General features: G+C 38.4%; 1 protein-coding gene across 1 annotated transcript in view; it reads right to left on the reverse strand.

Annotated features, from left to right (window-relative positions):
* Window positions 1-25,900, reverse strand: part of NDNF (neuron-derived neurotrophic factor) — a 67,010-nt gene extending 41,110 nt beyond the window's left edge. The window contains exon 1 of the mRNA XM_012645350.1: window positions 25,799-25,900. Coding sequence (XP_012500804.1) covers window positions 25,799-25,900 — 102 coding nt within the window. The remainder of the gene's footprint in view (window positions 1-25,798) is intronic.
* Between the last annotated feature and the right edge of the window lie 242 nt (window positions 25,901-26,142).

Consider the following 26,142-nt stretch of genomic DNA (forward strand, 5'->3'; position numbering starts at 1 on the left):
CGGGAGGCTGAGGCAGGAGGATCGCTTGAGCCCAGGAGTTTGAGGTTGCTGTGAGCTAGGCTGACGCCACGGCACTCACTCTAGCCAGGACAACACAGTTAGACTCTGTCTGAAAAAAAAAAAAGATGTTCTTGGCAGGGATTTTTGTGTAGCATTCTGAAGGACAAGGAAGAAAACATCAGGCAAACAAGGATGGAGGAGGGGAAGGGCATTCCACAAACAGAGAGAAGCAAGAGAAGAGATAAGGAAAGTGTCAAAATACTCAGTGTGTCCTAGGAAGGAAGAAGTTAGGTGTGGCTGGATTGCAGGTGAAGTAAGCAGGGCCAGGCTACACCAGGTTCCGCTGGCCTAAAGAGCCAGAACTTTCCTGAAGGTGGTAAGTGGTTGGGAAACTATTAAAGGTTTTAAGCAAGAACAGAGCTTGAGGTTTTTGTGTGTCATCACATAATGTGTTTTAGAAAGTTTCCTCTGGCATCACTGTGTAAGACAAACAGGAGAGAGATAACAGTGAGAAGGTTATTTCCAGAGGAAAAAATTAGGTCTGAACTAAGACAGCAGAAATGCCATTTGGGAGGTTGGGACAGCTCTAGAGAGATTTAGGAAATAGAATAGACAGGCCTTAGTGATTGATTGGATATAGAGGCTAATGGAGAGGAGGGACAGTCTAGACTCACTCCCAGTGTTCTGGCTGGGGCAACAGGGTAGGTGGTGGTGCCAGTTAGCCAAGAGAAACAATACATGGAGGGGAGCAGTTTCAGGAGGAATGTAATGAGTTCTATTTCAAACTTGTGGAAGGGGTGCCTATGTGACATCTGAGTGCAGCACCATGCAGACAGCCAGAAGGGGAGTTCCTAGGAGAGAAGATCCAAACAGGAAGGATGCATACGGAGTCATCAGCATGCAGGTGTTTTGCAAAGCCAGGAAGAGGAGGAAGACAGACAGGAAGAGAAGACTTAGGATGGAATGTGGCAGAACACCAATGTTTTAGGCATGGGTAGAGGAAGAGGACCCTGCCAAAGAAAAAGATGAAGACCACAGAGGAAGGAGCAGGGTTGATGAAGCCAAGGGAAGACAAGCCTGGTGATCAGGGTAAACTATGGAAGACACATCAAGACAACCAGACTGAAAAGCGATTGCTCCTCCTCACAAAATGTCTCTCTGACCTTGACCCAAGCAATTGTAGTCTATGTTGTAGGTGTAAAATCGCCATTAGGAAGAAACTGAGTCCTAATGATGTTAAAGTGATTTGTCATTAATACATCCAGCCAAATAATGACAGACGTGAGTCTGTCAAAAAGTTCTGTGGACCCTGTGAAGGATACTCTTATGAAAGTTCCAAAAAATATCTGTGTTTTGAGCACCACAGTTTGCAAATATCAATATACCCTGTCTTCTCAAAAAAGATATGCCCGTAGTAAAACCAATGGTATTGTGTATATTTATATTTTTAGATATGTAAGTATTTTCAGTGTGTCCTGAGAGACTTGGGCAACATGCCATATTAGATAGAGCATGCATCATTTAGCCAGACAGACTTGTATTTAATTCTAGACTCTGATAATTATTTGCTGTAGGACAAAACCTCTCTGAACATCGTTTTGTTTTTTTTTTTTCAAATATAAAAATGGAACAAATTATAGCTGACTTACAGATGTTTTGTGAGTATTGGGTAGCATAACACATTAAAGTGTTTGGAAGATATTTATTTACGTATATCTGAATTTACTTTTAAATTATGAAATTCATAAATATTCAGTAAACTGGGAAAAAAGTCCAAAACGATTATAAAATTAAGAGTATAATTTAAGTCTATTTAGGAGAACTCCTAATGCAAGCCTATGTCTTAAGTCAGTAGTCCTCAAAGTGAGATCCGTAGACCCCTGAGGGCTCCTGAGATCCTTTCAGGGAAGATCTGCGAGGCCAAAGCCATTTTCATATTGATCTAAGACATTAATTTGCCTTCTTTTACTGTGTTGAATTTGCACTAATGATACAAAAGCAATGGTAGGTGAAACTGCTAGCACCTTAGCATGATCCAGGCAGTGGCACCAAACAGTCCTAGGAATTATTGTATATTTTATTGTCACAAATGTCCGTTCCACTTAAGAATGTCTTCAATGAAGCAGTAAAAAATTATTCATTTTATGAAATTTCAACCCTTGACTATGTGTGGTGCCGGACATTGTGGCCTATAACCCCAGGATGTGGGGAGGAGGAGATGGGACAATTATTGGAGGCCAGAAGTTCAAGACCAACCTGGACAATATAGCAAGACTCTATCTCTAAAAAAAAATAAATTAATTAGCCAGACATGGTGGCATGCACCTATAGTCCTAGCTACTCCAGGAGGTTGAAACAGGAGGATTCCTTCAGTCCAGGAGCTCAAGGTTACAGTGAGTCATGATTGTCCCACTGCACTACAGCCTAGGTGACAGAGTGAGACGCTGTCTCTAAAAAGATAAAAATAAAAATAATAAAAAAAGTCCCTGTGGCAAAATGGGAAGCACAAATAAAGATCTTCTGCTGCATACCAAAGTATAGTGTTTGTCCTGAACTAAAATACTTGTGTGTTTTATGAGCTATGAGCTAAACTACTTCTTTTTTTTATGAAACATATTTTTACGTGAAAGAACAACTGATAGACAAACTATGGTTATTCAGACTTGGATATTTGGCAGATAGATTTTTACAAATGAATAAAATGAGCCTTTCACTTCAAGGTAAACAACCCACAATATTTATTTTCAATTAAAAGTTTAAGCTTTCAAGTGAAAAATTAAAATTTAGAAAAATATGTCTGCCACCATGAGCTTGACAGTTTCCCTGATACTTAGTCTTTCTAATAAGACTATGATCATTTAAATTAATAGGTTTTAGATATTTTACAGTGAATTATATTAATATTTGGAAGATCTGCATAAATCAGTGAATCAGTATTTTCCAAATGACTAATAACACATGATATTATAAATTCATCCACAAGTTAAAGATCCATTTAAAGTGCAAAATAGACAAATGGATTTTGATATAACACAGTATGAAAAGGTAACTGATATGGTTTCATATTCCACATTGCAACTATAAGGTTTAAGAAACTACCACTTGTTGAGTTTTGGTGTAGCATCAAAGAAGAATGAATATCCAGAATTATTTGAAAAGATGATTAAAATGCTTCTTCATTTTTCAACTGTATATCTTATGAATCTGAATTTTCCTCATTTACTTCAAACAACAACAAAAAAACCCAAATTGAGACAGATTGAATACAGACATCATATTAGAATCCATCTGTCATCTATTAAGCCAGACATTAAAGAGATTTACAAAACTGTAAAACAATACCACTTTTCTCACTAACCTATTTTGGAAAACATAGTTATTTTTTAGAAAATGATGTTATTTGTGTTAGCATATAGTAGGTTTACTATAGTTATTTTTAAATGAGTTAATAAATATTTTAAAGATTTCTGTTCTAATTCCTAATATGTTGAATACTGATAGAAATAACCTATAAAAACAAAAGCTCCTTGTAATCCTTAATAATTTCAGACTTCAAAGTTGTCCTGAGGACTACTGTCATATGAAATAGGCCCAATCATGAAAATAGGTTGAAAGATCATCAAAAGCTTGTCACAACATTCTGCCTATAGCTTGGCTATCACCTCAATTGTACTTGTACGATTCTCATTTTACACAACTGTAAATAGATCCTTCTATATATAAACTTAATTCTATAGAGTGTTATAATCAACATCTCTACTCTGGGGACTGGGACAAAAGAACTAATGGAAAGCATCCTACAAATCCTGAAGCTTGTACAAAACAGTATCACGCCCCTGGCCATACTAGCACTGGTCATTGCTCTGTCTGTGGTTCAGTTTCAATCCCTTCCCGACTGCACAATCTCCATGAGTTGGGGTTGTTACACAGTTCAGGAACTGGTTCTCTGAAGTCCCTTAAAAATTAATGATTACCTCTAATTTTATGACTCTTACACAATTAACCAATGTGAAATTGAAACATGAAATCTTAGTCACCTATTATTCCTCCTGAGGGCATTTATTCACTTAATTAAATATTTGTTGAGCACCTGTTACATGCCAGGCACTATGCTAGTTGCTGGGAACAAAAGAATAAACAAGGCCCTAGCTCTGAGCAACCTGCAGTTTAGTGAAGAATTAAATAGTTACCAAGTGATATAATGAGGACATAACACGGTACTGTGCAAGTCGGTGAGTAGGATGAGAGTGGGGCATCGGGGAAGGATTCTCGGAGAAAGTGACATCTAAGTAGAGATCTGAAGGATGGGTCAGTCACCTTGGGTTAAAGGACAGAGGTGTGAAGGAAGAAACACTAGCATGGACTATGCTGTAATAAGGAAATGTTACAGAATTGGCCATTGGTATAAAAAAAATCTTAATTTTAAAAGTGTAGATAAGATCAACCTATTTTCCTTGAGTTTTAGTTTGTTTAAGAAGTAGAACGCAATGTTTTAAAATTATTATAGTACATTTAAATACATGTAATTTAAATCAGAATTGCTACTATCTCACAGAAGAATCATTGGATTGAAATAAAAGATTAATAATTTTATTAAAAACTCCAAATGCAATTTGCACAGATTTCCAAAGATTAACTTAAAACATGGAAAAAAGTTTAATTCTTAACTTTGTTCAAGATACTGAGCTCAGTGCTGAGGTACAAAGAGCATAATATTTGCCCAGGAAAAGTCTGTAAGATGAGTTTAGACATATTTTCTTTCCTTCCTTTAGACATTCAGTAAATATTTATTGAATGCCTTTTTCCTTCCAGACCCTGAGCATTCATTATTGAAAAGACAGATGTCACCCCTACCCTCAGAGAGCACACAGAGGAAGTGACAAGTTAGTTGGCTTTCAGGTATTGTATGCAGCGTCAGACATCAGAAGACAACTACCAAGGGAGTCCTAAGATTACAGGCTATCACTTACTCACCACTGAGAAAGGTTTGAAAGGACGGAGAAGAGGTAAGAGCATCAAAAACACAGAAGTGGCACCCAGGAAAGGTTCGCAGGAAGGAAATACCAAGGTGCATTTAAAAGACAGTGAGTAGAATAATTTGGCTGGGGTGGATTTTGCTAATGGAATTAATAGAACTAAAAATTGAATATGTAGGTTGGGCATATTGGAGAGAAGGTGTTAGAAGAGGAAGTTTGGGCTTTGTCCTCTTGCAATGGGTAACACCTAAATTTAAAAAGGAACAAAGCAAACACCATTTGTCACATGTAAGAAGGACACTGGTAGTTTGTAAAAGAGGCGTTCTTTTGATTGCAATTAATGGGTTCCTCTGACATAAAATCCCTGATTTGTTTCAGTTCACAGTATGTATTCACTCATCCATCCCATTTCTTGTGAGCATTTAACTAATTGTCGTATTACACTTTATCAATTGCATGATGGAAAAACTAAGTGTTTTTTAATGTCAGTCCAGAAAACGTTCCTTGAGAGACTGCCATGCTCTAAAAGAAGGGATCCACTGATGACTCTGAGCCTCAGCCAGTGGTATTCCACCAGTGTTCTCTGGTCCTGGCTGGCTGACCAAATCAGCGTGGACTGCTGTTCTCAGGCCCTGTGCTCTGCCAGTTGTGTAGCAGCAGTGACAGACAGTGCGAGCCTAAGCTAACAGCAGTGCTGTGAGGGTACTGAAGCTATGCGCACACAAATATAAGGAGATGAGAAAAACACTGGGCCAGCCTACAGTATAAAAGGGGCTGAAAGAAATAGGGGTAGAGATGTATTCTTGGGTATAACAGGAGTCTAAGATTATGTGATTAATACATTCCTATAATTTGGGTTCATTTAATAATTGCTTTATTTTCTCCATCCCATGGCTTGTTTAGGCATAGCTACAGAAGCAAACTCTTTCATGTGAGCAATTTGGCCCCAGTTCCTGACAGTTACATGCCAGTGATATCATACTGCCTTAAGGCCACACAGACACGAAGGCTGGTTATTTTTTAAATGTTGCGAAGCTGAATGGCACCAGATGTAGTGAAAAGAACACAGGCTTCCCAGTCAGAGGTCTTGGGTACAGTTTCCTACACTGACACTTGATAACTTTGTGACTATGTGAGCTTGGAAAGTTATTTAATCTTTGATGCTCTGTTTTCTCATCTGTAAAATGGGGATACTAAAATTTCCCTGATAGGGTTGTTGTCGGATTAAACTATTTTGAATATGTAAAGTGCCTGATATGTAATAAGCACTAAATAATTGTCTGGATAATAATGGCCAGTTCTTATTCCCTGGATTCAATTTCCCTTAAAATGCACAAGACCTTTGCCTCTACCTAATCAGAAAACCATTTGTCAGTGAAAAAAAATTAATGGCATCATTGAGACCCTGCTCATTAGGATGAACAAAATGATTAATTTCAGGTTTGACAAAATGTACCAAATCCAATACTCTTCCCTTTACAAATTTTATGATTTATTCCTAAAACATCTAGTGAAAAAGACATAATTGTTTGCATTTCACAGATAAGAAAACTGAGGTTTAGGGACATCAGTGGCTGGCCAGGGTCTGAGCCTCCTTCTATCAGACTCCAAAGCCTGTGCTCTTAACCAACTCAGGCCTTCCTGAGATGTTACTGGAAGCCTCTCTATTTTTTTTCTTTTTGGTGCTGTCATGTTAATGGGCATTTTTTTAAAAAGGGATTTTACCACATAATTTGATGTGTTGGTACCTTATAAGAGCAAATCTGACCACATGTACTGTTTTCACAAAAGTGTACCTACTCATCAATTCTAGCAACAAACCTCTCAGGTCACAAGTCTTGAAGATTAAACCAGAGGGAGGTGGAATAGTACAAAGTGATTTAACTGCTTGAATCTTCTCTTTTATTTGAAAACCATTTAAACTCTGTCATTGACACAGTAGGAGTCCTTTCCTAAAAACATTTAACAAACTAGCTAGTCTATGAAAAGCAGCGTGGATGTGGGGACTAACACAATCTTTAAAAATCCCAACATGTGTATCTCATAAAAAATGACATAGATTATATATACCTTTGATTCAACCAGCTTCCATTACAAGTAACTTGCTAACCCTAGAACTTAGTTACTTCAAAAAAGGAGGGAGAATCTCCATATTAATATTTTGGCTGTTTAATCACTGTTATTTATTGAGTGGTTTCTACGGGACTGCTACTGTCACTGCTTACTAGAACCACAAGAGCCACCTTCGGTAGGTATTATCATGATTCCCATTTTGGAAATGAGGCTACGAAGGCCATCCAAACTTGTCATATTTGTTGCCAAGAAGCAATTTGAACCCAGTGCTTCTAGATATTACACTTACTCTTCGCCTTTTGGAATGGATTCAAGGTAGTCACAAATGTGGAGAATAAACCAAAGAAATTAATAATAAGCCAAGTCCAGTCCTCTCACCATCCATTTTAAAATATTTCCTAGTAGTGTGGCATATAAAAAAATTTCCCTTTGAGAAAATAATAGGATAGCATTATTTTAGAATTATGTTAAGATTTTCAGTATGTGTTATCAGACTCAGATATATTAAATTTCTTATTGGATTAGACCAGTTAATGCTGGATTGTGTCACATTTCTACTTTTAAATACCACATCTAGGAAAGAAATGTGTTAATATTTGCTTCATTGTGCCAAAGCAGATTCTATTATAAAACTAGATCAAATATGAATCGCTACCCTATATAACTCAAAATCTACATGTGGAACATAATGAGAAACAGGGGCTGTTCTTATTTTCTGAGTGTAACTACTCAACTCTCATTATGCTCTGTTGAAGAAAAAAATTGCATTATTTTGAGTCATTTAAAAGAAGTAGAGCCATTTTTTCTGGATAATAAATTGTAATTGAACCACTGAAATTATTTTGGGAAAACAGTTTCCATACCAATAGAGTCTAATGTAACTCCAAAAACTCTTGGAGTTATAAAAGAAAAATTTGATTTTCCCTAATGTAAGCTTAGATTTATCCAGTCTAAATTTTCTTCATCCCTTCAATTTAATCCTTATGTGTCATTTTCTCTTCCAAAAAATAGAACCGAATATAGAGCCTTGGATTTTTCTCTTTTGTCATCCTCGCCTTTTATCAGTAGTTCTCTGTGTTCCTGAAGTTAGAACTTTTTATTAATGTGGTAATCAGACAGTGTTCTATCATTTCTAATCCTCCAACCTAAACTATTCGGTGAAAAGCTGAGGAAATTCCTATTCTGAAGAAACTGTAAATATAGGGGTTGGACATTTTCCTGCAATTAGAAGAGACTAACATAATGAAAATTCAAATAAGGTTGAAACTCAGAGGTCACTTGAAACACTAAACTCAAAAGAGCTCATTTGTACATCTGTCAAAACATGGTAAAATCATTCTGATTTTATAAGGACTTTTCAAAGACCTTATCTGTGTGGGAAATTGCACACTGACCCGTGAGGAATATGTAATTTGTGTTAAACACAGAGTCTCATTCAAGGACTAAAGATAATCTTATATCCAATCAATTCCAGTCCAGAATTTTCATAACTTATTTTGGGTAAGAATGTTCTTAAGGGAATAAGTCATACAAATCAAGCAGGATCTCAATGCAGAAAGAACTTCAAAAGCTCTAGGAATGTCTCACTCTCTTCATCTTTCCATCAGGGAGCACATTTACAAACCTATCTGTCCCTCTGTTATATTTCCTGGTAAGTGCAGCAGGGCACAAGATAGGGGAAGAAACACACTAAAATGAAGAATAAAGGTAATGGGTGATAAGAGAGAAAGAGGAGAGAAATGGGTGAAGAGAAGAGGAGACAGTGGTTAAGAATTTGAAATAGTGATGAGAAAATAAAGATAGCTAGGTAAAATGGTTAGGGAAAGTCAGTAGAACACATGGAGGCAGTGGATATAAGAAATGAAGGGAGTGCAATAATGAAGGGCAAGTGCAAGTTCATTAGAAGAGTCCAGAAGTCCAAGAGAAAAGGGCGATACATAACTCGGCACCAAACCTGGAAGTGGTGCCAGAAAAGGGCCATATAAAGTAATAAGTATGGAGAAAAATCTCATTTTTTTTCTCTTTTTCTCAAAGGCAGAAGTGACAGAGAAGAGCACAGAACAGTGCAATGAAAATGCTTTGTGATATTCTGCTAGAACACATATGTAACATCATAAAGCCAATGTTTATGTAATGAGAAAACAAAACAGAGTAGTGCAGTGACATTGACTGGGGGGGAACACTGGCATATTTCCAGAATTGCCATCTTGCTACCAGTTAGGAGTTAGGAAAATCAAGAGTTGCAGATTTTCGTAGGCAAGTTGTCTGAAAGGGAAGACAACAGAAAGCTGAAGCAGGGAGGATCTTGAAGTTAGAGGGATCCTTTTGGTAAAAGGAGAGAACATAAATTGGATTTTGTATTTGCACCAAGTGGGATTTGAACCAATTTTCCTTAAAGCAGAGTTACCCCAAAGTTTTCCATATTTAAAAACAGCATCTATTATTACTTACTTGATTTATTTGTTTAAGCTGCAGAACAACTTTTTACTAAACAGCTTATTTAAAAAGGAAGTTAACAACCTAAACAGTAGTGTCTGTTTTATGTGCTGGTTATTGTTTTTTCTTTTCATACACATTAAAATAAACGAAATATTTCCTATGGAACCACCTAAAATAATGTTGTATGCCATTGCTGTTTTGCGTGAGACAGTCTCAGGCCATGAGGAAGGCAGGAGGGATATTGTCTGATCTTCCACAATGGTAGGAAGCCCCTGAAAGATGCTACGGAGGCAAACTGCAGTAGAGCAATGGGCAGTGAATCCCAAGGTCGGGCATGAGGCAGGGCTGCAGAAAGGGGGAGAGATGAGGAAATGTCACTGTCACGTCTGTCTTCTTTCGTGGGTCGAAGCAACTCACAAAGCTGGTCCAGATTCAAGGGGTGAGGAATTGGTCTCTACCTCCGATGGGAGGAACAGCAAAAAATTTGTGATCATTTTTAACTTACCACGACTCATATATAATCACATTCTAAAAGCTCAACAGAGTCATCGACATAATTCAAAAGAGGACGTATCAATTTGGAATGCCCCCAGTTTCATGTTCTTTGAAAGTATAATATGTTTAGGACTGAGCTTCACAGAATTTGGTCAGGTAGAAGCAGAAGCTATCTATTTTATTCTAACTCTCACTTTCATTTTGGGATGCTAATTCTCATAGATCCTGACGTATGTACACATACTCACATAAACACACACGCCTACTGGTCTAGTGTAAGTTTCTTGCACTATCTCTGTTCAAGTGAACCAGAAGACCATTTTTATAATATGAATGGGAAGAACCAAATTAAAGGCCAACTTAGTTTATTTTAACCTAAAGAAAACACACAATGTCTTGTTTTTATATGGCATCTCTCAGTGGGTGAAACAACTAATTCAAGCATCTGAACAGACAAATACTTAAGGTAGGGGAATAGTTCCACTTCAGAGTTGAAAGGGAGAGGGCATTTATATTCCAATTAGTTAATGTTTAACAATAAACGTGATATGATAGTGTTTTAACACTTCTATTAATAGTATATTATTTTCCTCAAAAGTATAGGAGAAAATAACATATTAATATTCCATTGACAAGTGTTTAATAAACAGTGGAAAGTTCGCAGTGGAAAATTATTTGTTCCTAAAACAATAAAGGACTTTTTCTTTTTGCCTCCTTGTTAGCATTTGGGAATTCTTTGTTTGTTTTTTCAAAGCCTAAACATGTATGAGGCTCCCTTTTGAAATTTTATATATTACTTTGTGCCTGATGTTAGGCTATTTTTATTCCATTTTTCACTCACCTCTCCATACCCTGATTTGAGGCTGTGGGGATGAGCTCTGCAAAACACAGCTCTGCTTTGCCAGCGGCTCCCTGCTAGCTTCGCCAGTCGGGGCTGACTAAGGGAGAAAGCGAGGGTAGAGGAGAGAAAAAACATTCCTTCCTCAGTGCTTCATGTTTCATTCCTGCTCTTGCTTTTGCTTCCTGTTCCTGTCTGCCTCACTGTAGCTATAGTTCCTTACTTGGCAGTGACAGTATTTTGCAGAAGCAGCAGTTAACTCCAGTTTACAGTTTCTCTAATCTTCAGAACCAGCTTCATCACAACTCCCCAGACACATCAGCACCAGCTTACCAGCAAGCACCCCTCCTAGAGGTCTGAGTCTCCTTCCAGCTCAGAGACAGGAGCACTAGCCTAATAATGTTACATCCTCACAGATCAGTTTTAGCTCCACGGAGGCCCTCCACGCCGCTAATTCCAAGCTTCTAGGTTTTAACAATTCCACCTCTTCCCTTTGCTTTCCAGCCCAAGGGTTGTAAATGATTTCTTAGTCACTACCTCTGTGAGACTTCAGTGTTCCCTCTTTGCTTTTTAGTTCTTTAATACTTGGTTATGTTCAATTCTCTCTGTTCAGATAACAGATATGATTTCTGTTTTCTGATTAGATTCTGACTGATATGTATTGTTTCTTATATAAAAGAAATGCCAATTTTTAGATTGGTTCCATTCTTATTAAAAACATTTCATTAATAAAGTGACTAAAGATTCTACCAGACATTTAAAGATGAATTCATGACAATCCTTCTCAAAGTCTTCCAAAAAATTGAAGAGGAGGGAATGCTTCCAAATTTATTTTATGAAGCCAGCATTACTCTGATACCAAAGCCAGACAAGAACACTACAAGAAAATAAAAGCATGGGTCAATATCTCTGATGAACATAGATGTAAAAATCCTCAATAAAATACAAGCAAAGCAAATTCAACAATACATTAAAAAGGATCATACACCATGATCAAGTTGGGTTTATCCCTGGGATGCAAGGATAGTTAAACACACATAGATGTTGTTGTTGTTTTCAAAGTCTAAACAGGCGTGAGGTTCTCTTTTGAAGTCTTAATAACATTTTTAAGCTACATTAACAGAATGAAGGATAAAAACCAAATAATTATCTCAATAGATGCAGAAAAACCATTTGACAAAATTCAAACGATAAAAGTCTCAACAAATTAGGTATAGAAGGAATATAGTTCAACAAAATAAAGTCCATAGATGACAAGCCCACAGCTAACTTTATACTCAGTGGTGACAAGCTGAAGGGTTTCCTTTAAGATCAGAAACAAGACAAGGATGCCCACTCTTGCCACTTCTATTTAGTGTAGTACTAGAAATCCTAGCCAGAGCAATTAGGGAAGAAAATAAATAAATGGCATCCAAATCAGAAAGGAAGAAGTTAAATTGTCTCTGTTTACAGATGGCTTTATCTTATATATAGATACCTATAAAGACTTTACCCAAAAAAAATCCTAGAAGTAATAAATGAATTCAGTAAAGTTGCAGAATTTAAAATCAACTTACAAAAATCAGTAGCGTTTCTATACCCTAAGAGCAATCTTTCCAAAAAAGAATCAAGAAAACAATGCCTATTTCTCATCCCAGCTCTTTCATGAAAAGCTCATCTAAACGAGGCCGAGATTGCTTCCTCCTTTAAGTCCTTATGGCATTTTGCTCAGACTTCTTTTATAATAGTTAGCTTCATATGGACTTCATAAGTACTTACCTTCTCTCTGCCCCACCACTCTCTCCATACCCCACAATGCACACCTCTATTTTTGAGACAGCTGCTCTCTTACTTATCTATGTATCCACCAGAGCAGCCAGCCCAGTGCCTTGAAAAAAGAATGGGTTTTGGGAAAGATGAAATGAAGACATATTCTGGCTTTAGGATATTTTAATCTAATATATTGCTTATGTAATGTTTCTCTACCTCAATTTCCTCATCTACAAAATGTGGATAATAACTGTCTTGGAGAAGTAGGAAATCCTTGGCAAAGGTTGCAAATAATGGCTGGATGATCATTATTTAATACATATTTATTTAATTCACATGGCATGGAGCTCGGATCTGCTTTTCGTCTGCAGACTGCTGTGGCTGCGGTAGCAGTCTTTCCTCCAGGCCTAGAAAGCTGCATGGCCCACAGCCTGGCCTGTCAATTCTGCCTCGGAGAGGCAGATTTCTCTTTCTACCCAATCTGTTTTGTGGTCCTCAGCTCACCCAAGGAAGCAATATATGATGGAAAGACCACTGGATTTGGAAGGCAGAAAACCTGTGTTTAACCTAAGCTTTAATTGATTGTGTGATGCAAAGGAAGGCAGAGACCTGTATCCTTAGTTAATTCATGTAGAAAACAAGTACTTGCCATGTTTGCCTCACAGGCTGTGGCGAGTGCCAGAGGCAATTATAGAAGTGAAAGCCATTTGGAAACTGAAAAGGACAAGACAAATATGGATTAAACATTTGGTTATTTTATTTTTATTTTGAATAGGTAATATATAAACTGTACAAAATTCAAGAAGTGCAAATGGGTATACAATGAAAGACAAATCTTTCTCTCCTTCCTGTCCCCAGCCACTCAGATCCTCCCCAAGGACAACAGACGTTATCATTTTCTTGTTTATTCTTCCTGAGATCTTCTATTTATGTGCAAGTGATTATGTAACTTTTTGTAAAACTTTCCAAATCCCCACCACCACCACTTTCCTCCAGCCTAAGTTTCCACTTAACACCTTTGAAGCCAGCAACACCTAGGGCTGACACCTCCAGTTAGCCTACTTGCACTGCTAACTGTATTTACTATTAAGAGTCACTCAGTCACTGAGAAAGATTCTGTCATAAGTCTGAAAAAGTCATCATTCTCAGCACACAATTCCCCCAGGGAGCATAGGGCCTGATGAGACACAAAGTTGCTACATCTTCAGCTCAGAGTCCTAACAACTAAATGGTCCCTATTCTCACACATTCCAACTGAAGCTGTAATCCACTGAAAATCAATTGTTTTACTTTTTTCTTCTACATGAACTTGCTTAACTTAGTTGCATATAAAATAATTTTCCACTATATTTGCTTGAAACAAGTATACTTGAAAAAATCTTAATGTTTGGCTGATTTATATGTGTGACATTTATATGCTGTCATATTCATGTGAATATTGAATAGATTAACTAAAAGTGTTAATATTACAAAGCTCTTCCAAATTTGTTAGGTGAAAAGTCTACATTTATGTTAAGTGTGTGGTTTTAATATTAGAGAGTCTCTAATCTTAAACCATTTCATATAAGTGTTGTAAACCCTGAAATTTCTTAAAGATCATATTTGAGCCTTCTGGTGGATACATCCTGAGAAACAGGCATTGACAAATCAGTGGGAACTGGAGATATGAAGTGGATCTGTGTGGACTTTTTGATGGCTAGCCAATGTCTAAAGCATAAACTATACATAAAAAAAAAATTGTCCGTTGGCTCTTCTGGGTCAGGTCTGTAAGTTGCAGAAGCACATTGGGCACTGCTAAGATGCTGGTGACTAAAGCCCCACATTCAACAGCCTTGTAGATGATACAATTGGCAGGGGTTAGTGTTTGACTGAAATATGTAGAATAAGGAAGAGGGAAAATCCAGGGAAGATACCCTAGTTTCTGACTTGGGAAACTTGATAAACAGTATTGCCTTTTAATGTGAGGAGGAACAAAAAATAAGCAATGTGGATTGGTTGAAAGGAAGAAATGTGATGAATCTGGTTTGGTAGACGTTGTTCTTGCGTTCATATGGACCATGCAAAAAGAAATGTATAGCAGGCTGTATTTTGTAGGCACAAAGCTCAAAAGAGAAATTTGGGCTGGAACTAAAATGAGATACAAAAGTCACCAGCCTAATGGCATCTGGAGCTGTGGATTAGATGACCATTCAGGAAAAGTGTATAGAGTTAGCACAGAATCCAAGGATGTAACACTGACCAAGTCCGTAATTTAAGAGACGGGTTGGGACATACGGGAATACCTAGGAACACAAAGAGTCACAGAAGTGCAAGGGAAGAGGGTGATGTAAGAGGAAAGAATGATCAATAGCATTAGATAATGTAGAAAGGCCAAATGAGGAAAGGTTTAAGAAGTGCCCATTGGATTTAACATGTTGTCCCTTATGGGAACAGTTTTACTTGAGTGATGGGGATGGAAGCCAGACTGCATAGGGAAGAGAAGGAGTAGGAGCTGTGGCCGTGGTGACAGCGTGTGTAGGAAACCCTTGAAAGAGATTTGGCTGTTAAAGAGAGAAGAGAGATAGGATGGTTGCTGAAAGAGCGTGTCAGGCTGAAAAGGTTTCAGAAGAGACTTGAGCATGTTTATATGCTAATGAGAAGCCAGTAGAGAGGAGAATGGTCAGTGAAAGGAGACCTAGGGCGGTGGGAACGAAGATGCAAGGTGCTGGTGGAAGCCGGCTGCTGTCAGAAAAAGGCAACCCCTTCCAGTGACGGAAGGAAGGAGTGATGATGGTCCAGACAGTCACAGGCTGGTAGCAGGAGCTAGTGTGATAAAGGCTTTCAAGATGCAAAGACAAGTATGGCAGGATCCGAGTCCTCCTTCAGTTTGGGAGAGAGAAAAACCACACACAAACGATTCTGTTATGCAGTACAAAATGATAAATGATATGAGAGACACAAGTCAAAGGCAATGAATGGTAGTTCGGAGACTGGAAAGGTTGTTTCTCATTGGTATGGAATAGAATCACATCAGGGAGGTGAAATCTAAGATGTGTCTTCAAGTATGTGAAGACTTTGGAGATGTAAGTGATTGTATAGCAAGAGAATAATTTTAGCAAAGGGAAAATATCAATAAGTGAAGGTAGTGTTTAAGGAATGAGTGGATAAAATTTGAATTAAAGGTAAGTTATGTGGAGGAATAGGCAATAAATCTCAAAATATAGGTTGGAGCTGTATTGAGAAAGCCATGCATATCAGACCAAAGAGTTTGGACTTGTTTTCAGTAGGCAGAAGGAAGTTATGGAAGAATGTTTTATAATGCTTAAAAAGTAGAGCATTTGGGAATCAAATTAAGAAGGTATGACAGCATACAAAAATAAAGGCATGGAAAATGTTGAATGCTTCAAAAGCTTTACTAGGCTTAAATAAATATTGATTAAATATTGATTAATAAATGAAGGAGTAGCTGGATGGATGAACAAAGGAACACACAATCATTCTAACACTGGAATCAGGGTTTACATAATCTTACATCGACTGCTTAAATAACACGAGCAGGCTGACTTCAGTTTCACCTCTACTGTTTATGCCAAACATCAACAGCGTGATCTCATTTATATAACAAATTGGCCCGCACTCCTTTAGTAGACTAGTTTAGTTGTCTAGCTTTAGAACTGGAAAGTGAGCTTCTAGACTTTTCAAAGCACAAAAATTTTATAAGTAAAATTACAGAGTTCGATCTACTTTTGTATTTATACATATAATATTAAATCAAAATCTAGTGTTTGAAACTTCATTTTGACAAATGGCTTAAAGGGAGAATATAAAGTTACTATGTTAGTTTTTGAGAGCCTTAATTTGTTTGCTAGATTTTACTAAGTAAATATGTAAAAAAGAACATTTACTCTGAAAACTTAAAAAAAAATTTTTTTTTCAATTGTGAGGGCTTAGAAAAAAACTTTAAGAAAGTATTATAACTATTCCAATTTAATTTTAAAATCTCCCTTCTACTTTTATAGAGAAAAAAGAACCACAGTATTTTCAATGACATCATGGTGACTCAGACGTGCTTTATGAAATACATTCTCTTTGATATTTCCAATTATTACCGCAAAGACTTTTCTGAGGGGCTGACCGGTTTCCTCATATCAGTTGTTGAAAGTATGCACTTGAGGGGCAACGTAAGGAGGAAGCTTGTCATAAAGTTGGAGGTTTGAAGCCTCCAACTAAAATGCTTTTATGCAGCGTAAGTTTGCTTCCTCAGGATTGTATTTCCTAAAGATAATGTTAACCATTAATTCCAAAGTCATATTTAATTATAAAACATAATGTGCTATAAGAGGTTGAGTAAATACTGTAAAAAATGTCATAAACATTATAGTAAGAGAACAAAAAATTGATCAAGAAGCTGCATTAAGTATACTAAAATAATGGAAAAAATCATAAATTCCAGTTAATAAAGAGATTTTTATTCTTATGTCAGCAACTGCAAATAAGAATGGAATGTAATTTGCAACTTTACTATGCTGTTTGCATTAGCAAATAGTAAAATACCACTTTAAATACAGTTGTATATACTGGGCAAGAATGTGTGAATACACAATGATATTATTTCTTTGAGAACTTGACAGACAGGCCTAATAGACACATTTAACCTGTGTGTGTGTTTTTCTCACTTGAGGGTTTTATTATCTTTTTGTTAAGCACTTTAGGTTTAGGGTTTTTATTTAAACCTCTATGAATTTTTTATTTCTGACTCACTGAGCAAGTTCCCAGAATTCTAAGGCATGTTTTTTTTTAACTGAGATATTTTCATTTGTTGTCATTAAACCTGTGAAGCATATAGAAAACAAATTTTTTAAAAAGAGAACCCAGCATCTAGATGTCTTAACTAAACTCTTAACAGAGATGCAACGATTTTCAGAATGTAAACTGAAAATGGCATACATTATAAATGCTAATGTCACTAATATAAAATGCTAATGTCACTTATATAAAAAGAAAAAACAGAAAAGAAAAAAATGAATTCTCTATCAGTTTCTATGTTGTAACTTTCAGTGGGAAAGTTGTAGAAATAAGTCCTTGTCAAGGCACCACCCTTATTCTTTTGAAACAATAGTTCCATCTAGTGGACAATTTACTTAAAAATAAATCTTTGATTCCAAATGTTAGAGACAGTTTTTTTCTTGTGATAAAATCAGCATTAAAAGAAAATAAAAAGGACAACAAGAGAGATAATTTGTTTACATATGAAATTCACAATGAATAAGATAGAAATCAAATGATTAAATTGGAAAACAAAAGTTTCTTCCAGTAAACAAAAGACTTTCCTGTAAGAACACACTAGAAACTTGGTAAAAATGTGGCTAATTTATGGATGTAGAGAGCCAAGCTAGGTAACACAGGCCCTGGAGTGACTGTGGCTAGAAACAAACTACAACTCATTAAAAATAAAGATCTGGTACAAAAGCTTTCAAAAATACAGAGTAATAGAGAACATTTATTCACTTTGGCAACAATATTTAATGGGCTTCAGTTATATGCTCGTCACTTTCTAGCAGCTAGAGACACTGGCAATTGCTTTATTCATATAGTTCAGGAGGGGGTACCTATTAATATGAATGATTGTCTAAAATGAACTGTTGGAGAAATAAAATCTTCACCTCTGGTGATGCCTCTAAGTTGCAACATGACAGCTAAATAAATAGCCAATCAATTCAGATGCTTCATTCAAATATTTATATTTATTATCTGGATAATTTCAAAATGTTAGTATGGCTGGATTTTTAAAATTGATTTTGTTGAGTGTTAGTTCTAACTACATTATCTCTAAAAGCTGATTGATTCTTTTGCTGCTTTCAATATTCTCTTTGTTTAATTATAATGTATCTTGGTGTCATCTTCTTTTAGTTAATTCTATTTGGGAAACTCTGAACTTCATGGATCTGTCTGTTCGTATCTCTCCCAAGATTTGGAATGTTTTCATCCAATATTTCTTTAAATATATGCCCCTCTTCTCTTTTTGAGACTCTGATAATGCATACGTTGATTTGCTTGATGGTGCCCCATAAATTCTATAGGGTTTCTTCTCTCTTTGACATTTTTTCTCCTTTGACTGGATATTTTCATATGATCTGTCTTTGAGTTTACAGGTTCTTTCTTCTATTTAATTTAGTCTGTTATGGAAGCTCTCTATTGCATTTTTCATTTTAGTCATTGTTTTCTTCACCTTGAGAATTTCTGGTTTGTTCTTTTTCATAATTTCTACCTCTTTGTTGAACTTCTCATTTTGTTCAAGTGTTTTGGTTTTTTTTTTCAGATATTGTTGAGTTAACTATCTATGTTCTCTTGTAGTTCTCTGACCTTTCCTAAAATAATTTTGAATTAGTTTCAGTGCATTTTGTAGAACTCCATTTCTTTGGGGTCAGTTACTGGAGCTTTATTAGTTTCCTTTGGTGGTGTCATAGTTACCTGTTTCTTTGTGATCAAGACTACTCTTGAGTTGATGACTGTGCATTTGAAGGAGCAAACACCTTTTCCTATCTTTACAGGTTTAGATCTTTCTTGACAGGTCCCTTGGTGATGGGACTGCCCTCCAGGATTACAACTGAGCAGTGGTAAAGCTAGCTTATGTGGCTACTGCTGGATTACAGTTGGGTCCACAGTTGGCAGGCCTGTTACCAGGGGCACAGGCATTTTTGGTTTCCACTAGATCCCCAGATAGGTGAGACTGTCTCCAGGGTCATGGCTGAGCAGGGTTGGAGCCAGGTCATGGGGCCATTTCTGGTTCCCAGTCAAATCCACAGATGACAGGCTTTTTATCAGGGGAGTAGACAGGTATGGCTTCCACTAGGTCCCTGAGTGGGCTCCCACTGGGTCCCTGGGAAGATCCTTGGGCAGGCAGGACTGTCTCTGGGACTCCAGTAGAGCAAGGCTGAAGCCTGGTCACAGGGCTGCTTTGAGATCTACAGTCAGGAGTGAGGTTAGCAGGCATGCCTCTGGGGGGCTTGAGCAGGTTTATCTCTTGTAAGTTTCCTAAGTGGCACAAATAGACTAAGAATATTGTCTTATGTGGACAAGACTACCCTCAGACCATGGCAGAACAGTGCTGAAACCAAGACCCAAGTCCGCTTTAGGGTCCACAGCTGGGACTGAAGTTGATGAGCCTGCTACCAGGGGCACAGATGGATATCACTGGGTCGCTGGGTGTGTGGGGTTAACTCCAGACAATGGTAGCACAGGGCTAGAACCAGGCCACAGGGCTGCTTCTGTATCCACAGCCATGTCTGAGGTCAACAGGCCTGTTACCAAGGACAGGGATGAGCATGTCTCTTGCTGGGTCCCTGGTTGGGCAGGACTAACTTCAGGTCATGGCACAGTAGGGCTGAAGCCAGGACACAGAGCTGCTTCAGAGTCCATAGTCATAGATCCAAGGCTGGCAGGCCTGTTACAAGGGACATGGGCAGGCATGGCTCCTCCAGGTCCATTGGCAGATGGGGCTGGTTGCAGTACCATAGCCAGAGGAGATGGAGCCAAGTTCATTGGGATAAAACTGCTTTCTCTCCTTAGCCAGGACCATGTTTGGTAAGCCTGTCACTGTGGTGTGGGCCTACCTCCTCAAAATGTAGCTCCTTGGTCTTGGGCTTCACTGGAGTTTCACAGCCTCCTACCTGGATCCCAAAGCTCCCACAAAAGCACTTTTGTCTGTGTATGGCTGCCAGATCATTGTTTGTGTAGGGGGACACAGAACAGAAACCTCCTGTTCCACCATCTTGTTGACCAAGAGTGAAGTTCTGACATATGCTACAAGGGTGAACCTTAATAACATTATGTTAAGTGAAATAAGCCAGACACAAAAAAATATTGGGCAAATTTGTAAATACCGGAACTAGGATAGAGTTTACTAGGGGCAAGAAGTTGCAGGGGTGGGAGTAGGGGGAAATTGGGGAGTTATTATTTAATGAGTACAGTGTTTCTGTTTTGGATAATGAAAAATTCTGGGAACAATGATGATGGTTACACACCATTTTAAATATAATTAATGACACTGAATTGTACACTTAAAATGGTTAAAATCATAAATTTTATGTTATGTATATTTTACTACGATAAAAAAAAAAGCTTTGCTGAAGATGAGAGAGATTTAAGGAATAATTCAAAGATTTTCGATAAAATGAGGAACAGTGAAGGGAAGTTAACTGTGGGTTTGCATGTCCAGAAAAGTAAGAGGACAGATGCTAAACATTTCTATCACTGGGTTGGGATCCAGGGATTCAGAGAAGTCTGGATACAGATAATCAAGGTAAAAAGGGTAGGCAAACAGCACATCTGCCTACCTGAGAAAGAACATTTGCAGGTTAATCCTGATTAATGGCTGAACCTGTTCCCAATTCTACTCAGAAACAGGAGACACATTACTTTGCTTTCCCGTATGTAATGGGTTCAATTGAGTTTCCTATACCTCCAAGTCAGATGTGGAAGCCCTATAATCCTCAGTACTTCAGAATGTGACTGTATTTGGCGAGAAGGCCTTTAAAGAGGTGATGAAATGTTAGACTATTAGGGTGGGCCCTAACCCAATTGACTGGTACCCTTATGAGAAAAGGAAATTTGGACAGACAGATACCAGGGATGTGCACGCACAGAGGAGAGACCATGTGAAGACACAGCAAGAATGCAGCCATCTGCAAGTTCAGGAGAAAATTGTTAGAAGAAACCAAACCTGCTGATACCTTAATATCAGACTTCTGGTGTCCAGAACTGTGAAAAAATTAATTTCTGTTCTTTAAGCCATTCAGTCTGTGGTGTTCTGTTATAGCAGTCTTAGAACACTAAAACACCATATGAAACTTGTTTCTTGAGATATTCCTGTTCTATGGTAAAGTAGTTTTATAGATTTAAAATCTAATCCTTCATATGCTATGCTGAAGAAGGACACTAATGGGGAAGTGGAAGGGTAAAACCCTGATAAAAATGTCCTTTGAGGTAACTTGAGCAGCAGTTACCTAGAGAGGAAGACTTAAACCAACTTCTCTCATCATGATAAATTCCCTTTCCTGGAGCTTCACCCACAAAAGTCAACTTCTCAGTATCCTGTACTCCTGCTAGTGACTGGATCAGCATCTCAAGGGTCCAGTTAAGTCCAATCCCTGACCTCATCTACATGTAGGCCTAGAAATGGACACAAATACTGCCCTTGACAAATCACAAGTGGCTTAAATATTTTAATAAACAAATTTTATTACTAAACTATGAGTATGCAAAACAACTAAACAAGAGAAAATGGCCCATTTGAGGCACAATAACAAAATATTTTTTCTTAGAATGGGTTTTTGAATTGATTGGAATCCCATGGTCTTTGGGCAGATAAAAATGCCAGGCCCAGTGATGACTTTGTTCTTTGTCTGTTTGCTTGTGTCTTCCTCCCATGTGAACTGGGTTTCTAGCGTGGCCCAAGCATTGTGCTGGGGATGACAGGAATGAAGCTCAGTCACCACAGTCTCTGCGCTCACGGGGTGCCAGGACACGGCACTGAAAGAGCCAAGAAAGGCAATGGTTTCTTGCAGAGCACTGCATTCCATCGCACAGCGATACGGAGCACTGTGCAAACACGGAGAGGAGAGAGCCAAGCAGCAAGGGGGAGGCTGGGGAAGGGGCTGTTCTCAAGAAGAGGATGCTTGAGCTTCATTGTGAAGGAGAAATTCATTTATTCATTTAACAAACAAACATCTACTGAGGACCTATTGTGTGCCCGGTGCTTTTTTGGTGTGCATCAGAATCACCTGGAGGATTTGATTAAATACAGATTGCAGTTTCTAGAGCCAGGAACTCTGCAGTGGGGATTGAGAATTTGAGTTTCCATCATGTCTCTAGGTGATGGCGCTACTGGTCCAAGAATTGTGCTTGGAGAATCGCTGCTTTAGACACAACAGTGGAAAAGGGGGCAAAGACGAGCAGCACCGCGGATCAGATTGTGTAGTTTGGCACAAAGCAAAGGCACCAGGATGGGCAGTGGGGTGGGAATGGGGCTTGGAATCCAGCCCAGACTGTACTTGCCAAGCCCTGAGGGCAACACCCACCTAAGGGAAGGGCCACCTGTCTGTATTTTGTCCAAAAAGGGGTTCTGTAAAATTGTCTGCCTGTGGGTGTGTCTTTTTATCATTGATTTGCCTAGACAGACTACTTTTTTGTAATTTGCACAAAGGCATGGGGTACGCCAGAGGCTGGAAGAGACATAAAAACAGGGGGTTGGCATGAAATTGGAGATGGCTCAATATGCCAGAGCAAGCAAGTGATGATAAAGACATGAGGACTCCACGCCAGCCAACCAGGATGACTGTCTGTTGTCTCTTGCACTCAGGAACCTTGATTCTTTTCCATAGAGACATTGTGTGTTAAGCTGTTTCACTCACAAGGGAGGGGACTGTCCTTATCTCACCCTGCCACTATGGCCAGCTCCTCAGCTTACCTGTTCATAAGCCAGGTGATGCTGTCCGATATTAAGTAGATAGTGGAAAAAGGCAAAGATAAGAGACTCAAAGTACAGGTTAAAGAAAATAATGGTATGGGTAGAAGATAGTGAATAAATAAAAAGAGAAGACCACACAGGAACAAAAGCCTACTGAAGATGACAAAAGGCACGAGTGCTCAAGATACACACTGGGAGATTAATGGAAAAAGATTAAAGGAAATTACCAGTGTGCCAAGTCAATAAGCAACAACAGAAAAGATTATTTGAGTGGCTGTATTTAGAGTTGATCCAAGAAGACAAAAAAGAAATTTGCTTGAGAAGAAAGCTGGTTAGGAGGAGGTCACAGAGTTCTTGGGCAAGATAACAACGTTCTGAACCCAAGATTAGCTTCACTAATGAAGAAAGGGAAGATCCTACAGATGAAGAGTCTCATTTTGAAAATTTTTAGAACAGGCATAGCCTGAGGGTTATTTCATGGGAACCGTGCTTCCTGTACACATCTCTGGTGTTTCTACTGCCATTTCTACTGCTCTGTAATTGTTCGCCCCTTCTTTTCAACATGGCTTCCTGTTTAAAAGAATATGATTAATGTGTTAAAATGGATTTGGGTGAGAACAAGAAAATATTGAAATTTCAGCATGTCTGTTGTAAAGGCAAAAAGCTTAAAAGGTTATTTAAGGTCTTCTATATCTTATTGGTCATATTTTTAAGTTGTGATTACAACAATGTACAGCAAGCGGGGGATTGTTCAGTGAGTGCTGCATGCTCCATCAGACTTTCAGCAGCACAAGAGAACCTCTACTCTGTGTTACCCACTTAACAGTAGGTAAAATCTACTCTTCTGCTAAGTACCTCTCAGTGTGCAATAAAGCCCCGGGAGGGATTGTTAAAACAAACTGGTGGCCCCCACGCCTCCAGTTTCTGATTCAAATTTTGGAGTGTGGCCTGAGAATGTGCATTTCTAACAAGTTCCTGGCTGATGTTGATGCTCCTGGTCTGGGGACTGCAATTTGAGAACCACTGTTTTTAAACACGAATAATGTCATTTCTTATAATGAGGAAATCAGTGCTTAAATGGAAAAAGTCACAGATTTTGGACAGTTCACAAAGCATTGTGCCAAAACTGCTGAGTTAAGAGCAACACTTGAGTAGCTGTGTGCACTTCTCACTCTGCTCTAAGAGATATTGCCAATTTTGCCCAGACTGTTTGCCAAAGATTTCGTACACAAATGACAGGTGAAATATAGCAGCGTTTCAGAAATTTTACCTCAGTGGAAGAGAGTTGATCGCAATGTGAGGCAAGGCTGTTTGGGTCATGCCAAATAAATGAAAGATGTGGAAAAAATAGATGTTTGTTTTAAATTTTCTATTAAATGATTTAAAAAATTCCCTAAAGGTAAATTTGAGGGCAGATATTTGCTCCAATCATGAATCAGAATGAAATTTGTGCTATAAATATTTTTTAACGTGCCACTCTGTATTTGAAGAATACTATCAGTTGGAAACAAGGACAAAGAGAATACCATAGAATAGACTTCCTGGTGATGTCCACAAGCAGGTCTGGGAACCTGTACGAATCTTTCTCAAATCAAAAGAACCACCACTGAGATTTAGCAAGCCTTCCCTCACCCATGCATTATTTAAGCAATTTTTTAAGCACTTCTAGATTAAGTGGCTTACTTAGCCCCAAACAAATCACCGAAATAATTGGAAACAGAAACAGCTCTTGTATTCTGCCCTTCCTTCTTTGAGTGCTGAACACCTCTCTTCAGTGAATAGTTTTCACCCGATGAAATGATAATCGATGCAGAACTCCAATGGAATAAGCTCAAACTGGTGAAGTTTTCAATATTCATCTGTGACTGACCAAGCTTTTCATTAGTCTGGCTTATTCATATGGATTGGAACATAAATATGTAACTTTCAGTCTGTAAGCTGATTTGGGAAAGCAGTAGGTGATGGGGTCTGATTTCAAATGGGGAAAGTTTAACATAACGCTGTTGTTCCGAAAAATAGCACTGTTGGTTCTGAAAATAAAAACGTGTAGGCACTGAATAGGTGTCATAGGAAAGCATTAAGAGTCTTATTAGGGATGCTGTTGGAAGGGGCTGCTGGGGGAGTGGCGTGGAGCTCAGTTCCTTTAAGAGGCAGGTTGGGACTATTGAGTTAGCTCTGAGCTCCTCTCATTAAAAAGGACTTAAATCAAGACTCCTGACTGTGAAGGGGAAGCCAGCCAGCCTGGGTGAAGGAGGAGGCTTCTGCTAACAAGCCTGGTATGGGGGCTTACACAGAAAACCAGCACAATCCACTTCCTTTGTTGTTTCCTCACAGACTGAGCGTGTAGGAGAGAAGGCCCTGGCGTAGGTTAGTTGGGGATATCCCTTTTGAGGGAGCCCTAGAAAAGGAGCCAGATGGTAAAATAAAGATGAGCTGAGATCAGCATCATGCAGCCTCACCCTTTGGTTATGGCTCTGTCATACCAGGGAAAACCATCTGTTTGTTCCCCTTCTAGTTATACGCTATGCTTTTGTGGTGTGGTTATCTTGAATGTGCCCATATAAATGTGAAAGGCTAAGACTAATATGGAGCATTAACCGTATACACAAAGGGACCTCAATTAGCCCTCTTCCCATGATACCAGCACTCCAATGGTGCCATTCTCCACTCTGCCTATGGGGTAGAACTAGGTAACCACAAACCCCAGATGGACCGATCAGGAAAGACTCACTCTCACCCACTTTGGTCAAGTTACATAAGCACTCACTTTGAGCTCAGCACCTTTTCGTCCTTAGTGCTTGTATTTGGGGCTTTCCAAATATGGAGGATCACCTGGTCCCTGTATTTATTCCCTACTGCTTGGGCTTTGGGAAGTGTGCTCATTGCACATGAGCCCGAGGATAAGAGCATGTTCAAAACCATATAGTTATTATTGCAGAACTATTCTCACGAGGAAAGTTTAAGAAAATATCGCATAGATTTGATTCTCCCTTCTAGAACTAATAATGTCTTGAAAGTGCTGTGGAACCAATGGGAAAGGACCTGGAGAAAAAGCTGTAGGGGGTCCTGGGGGCGGAAATGACATAAGCAGTGGTAGGGATTTGCAAAGCTCACCTTTGTCACTT

Source organism: Propithecus coquereli, unplaced genomic scaffold (assembly GCF_000956105.1).
Source record: "Propithecus coquereli isolate 6110/MARCELLA unplaced genomic scaffold, Pcoq_1.0 Scaffold232, whole genome shotgun sequence".
In the NCBI taxonomy this organism is placed as follows: domain Eukaryota; kingdom Metazoa; phylum Chordata; class Mammalia; order Primates; family Indriidae; genus Propithecus; species Propithecus coquereli.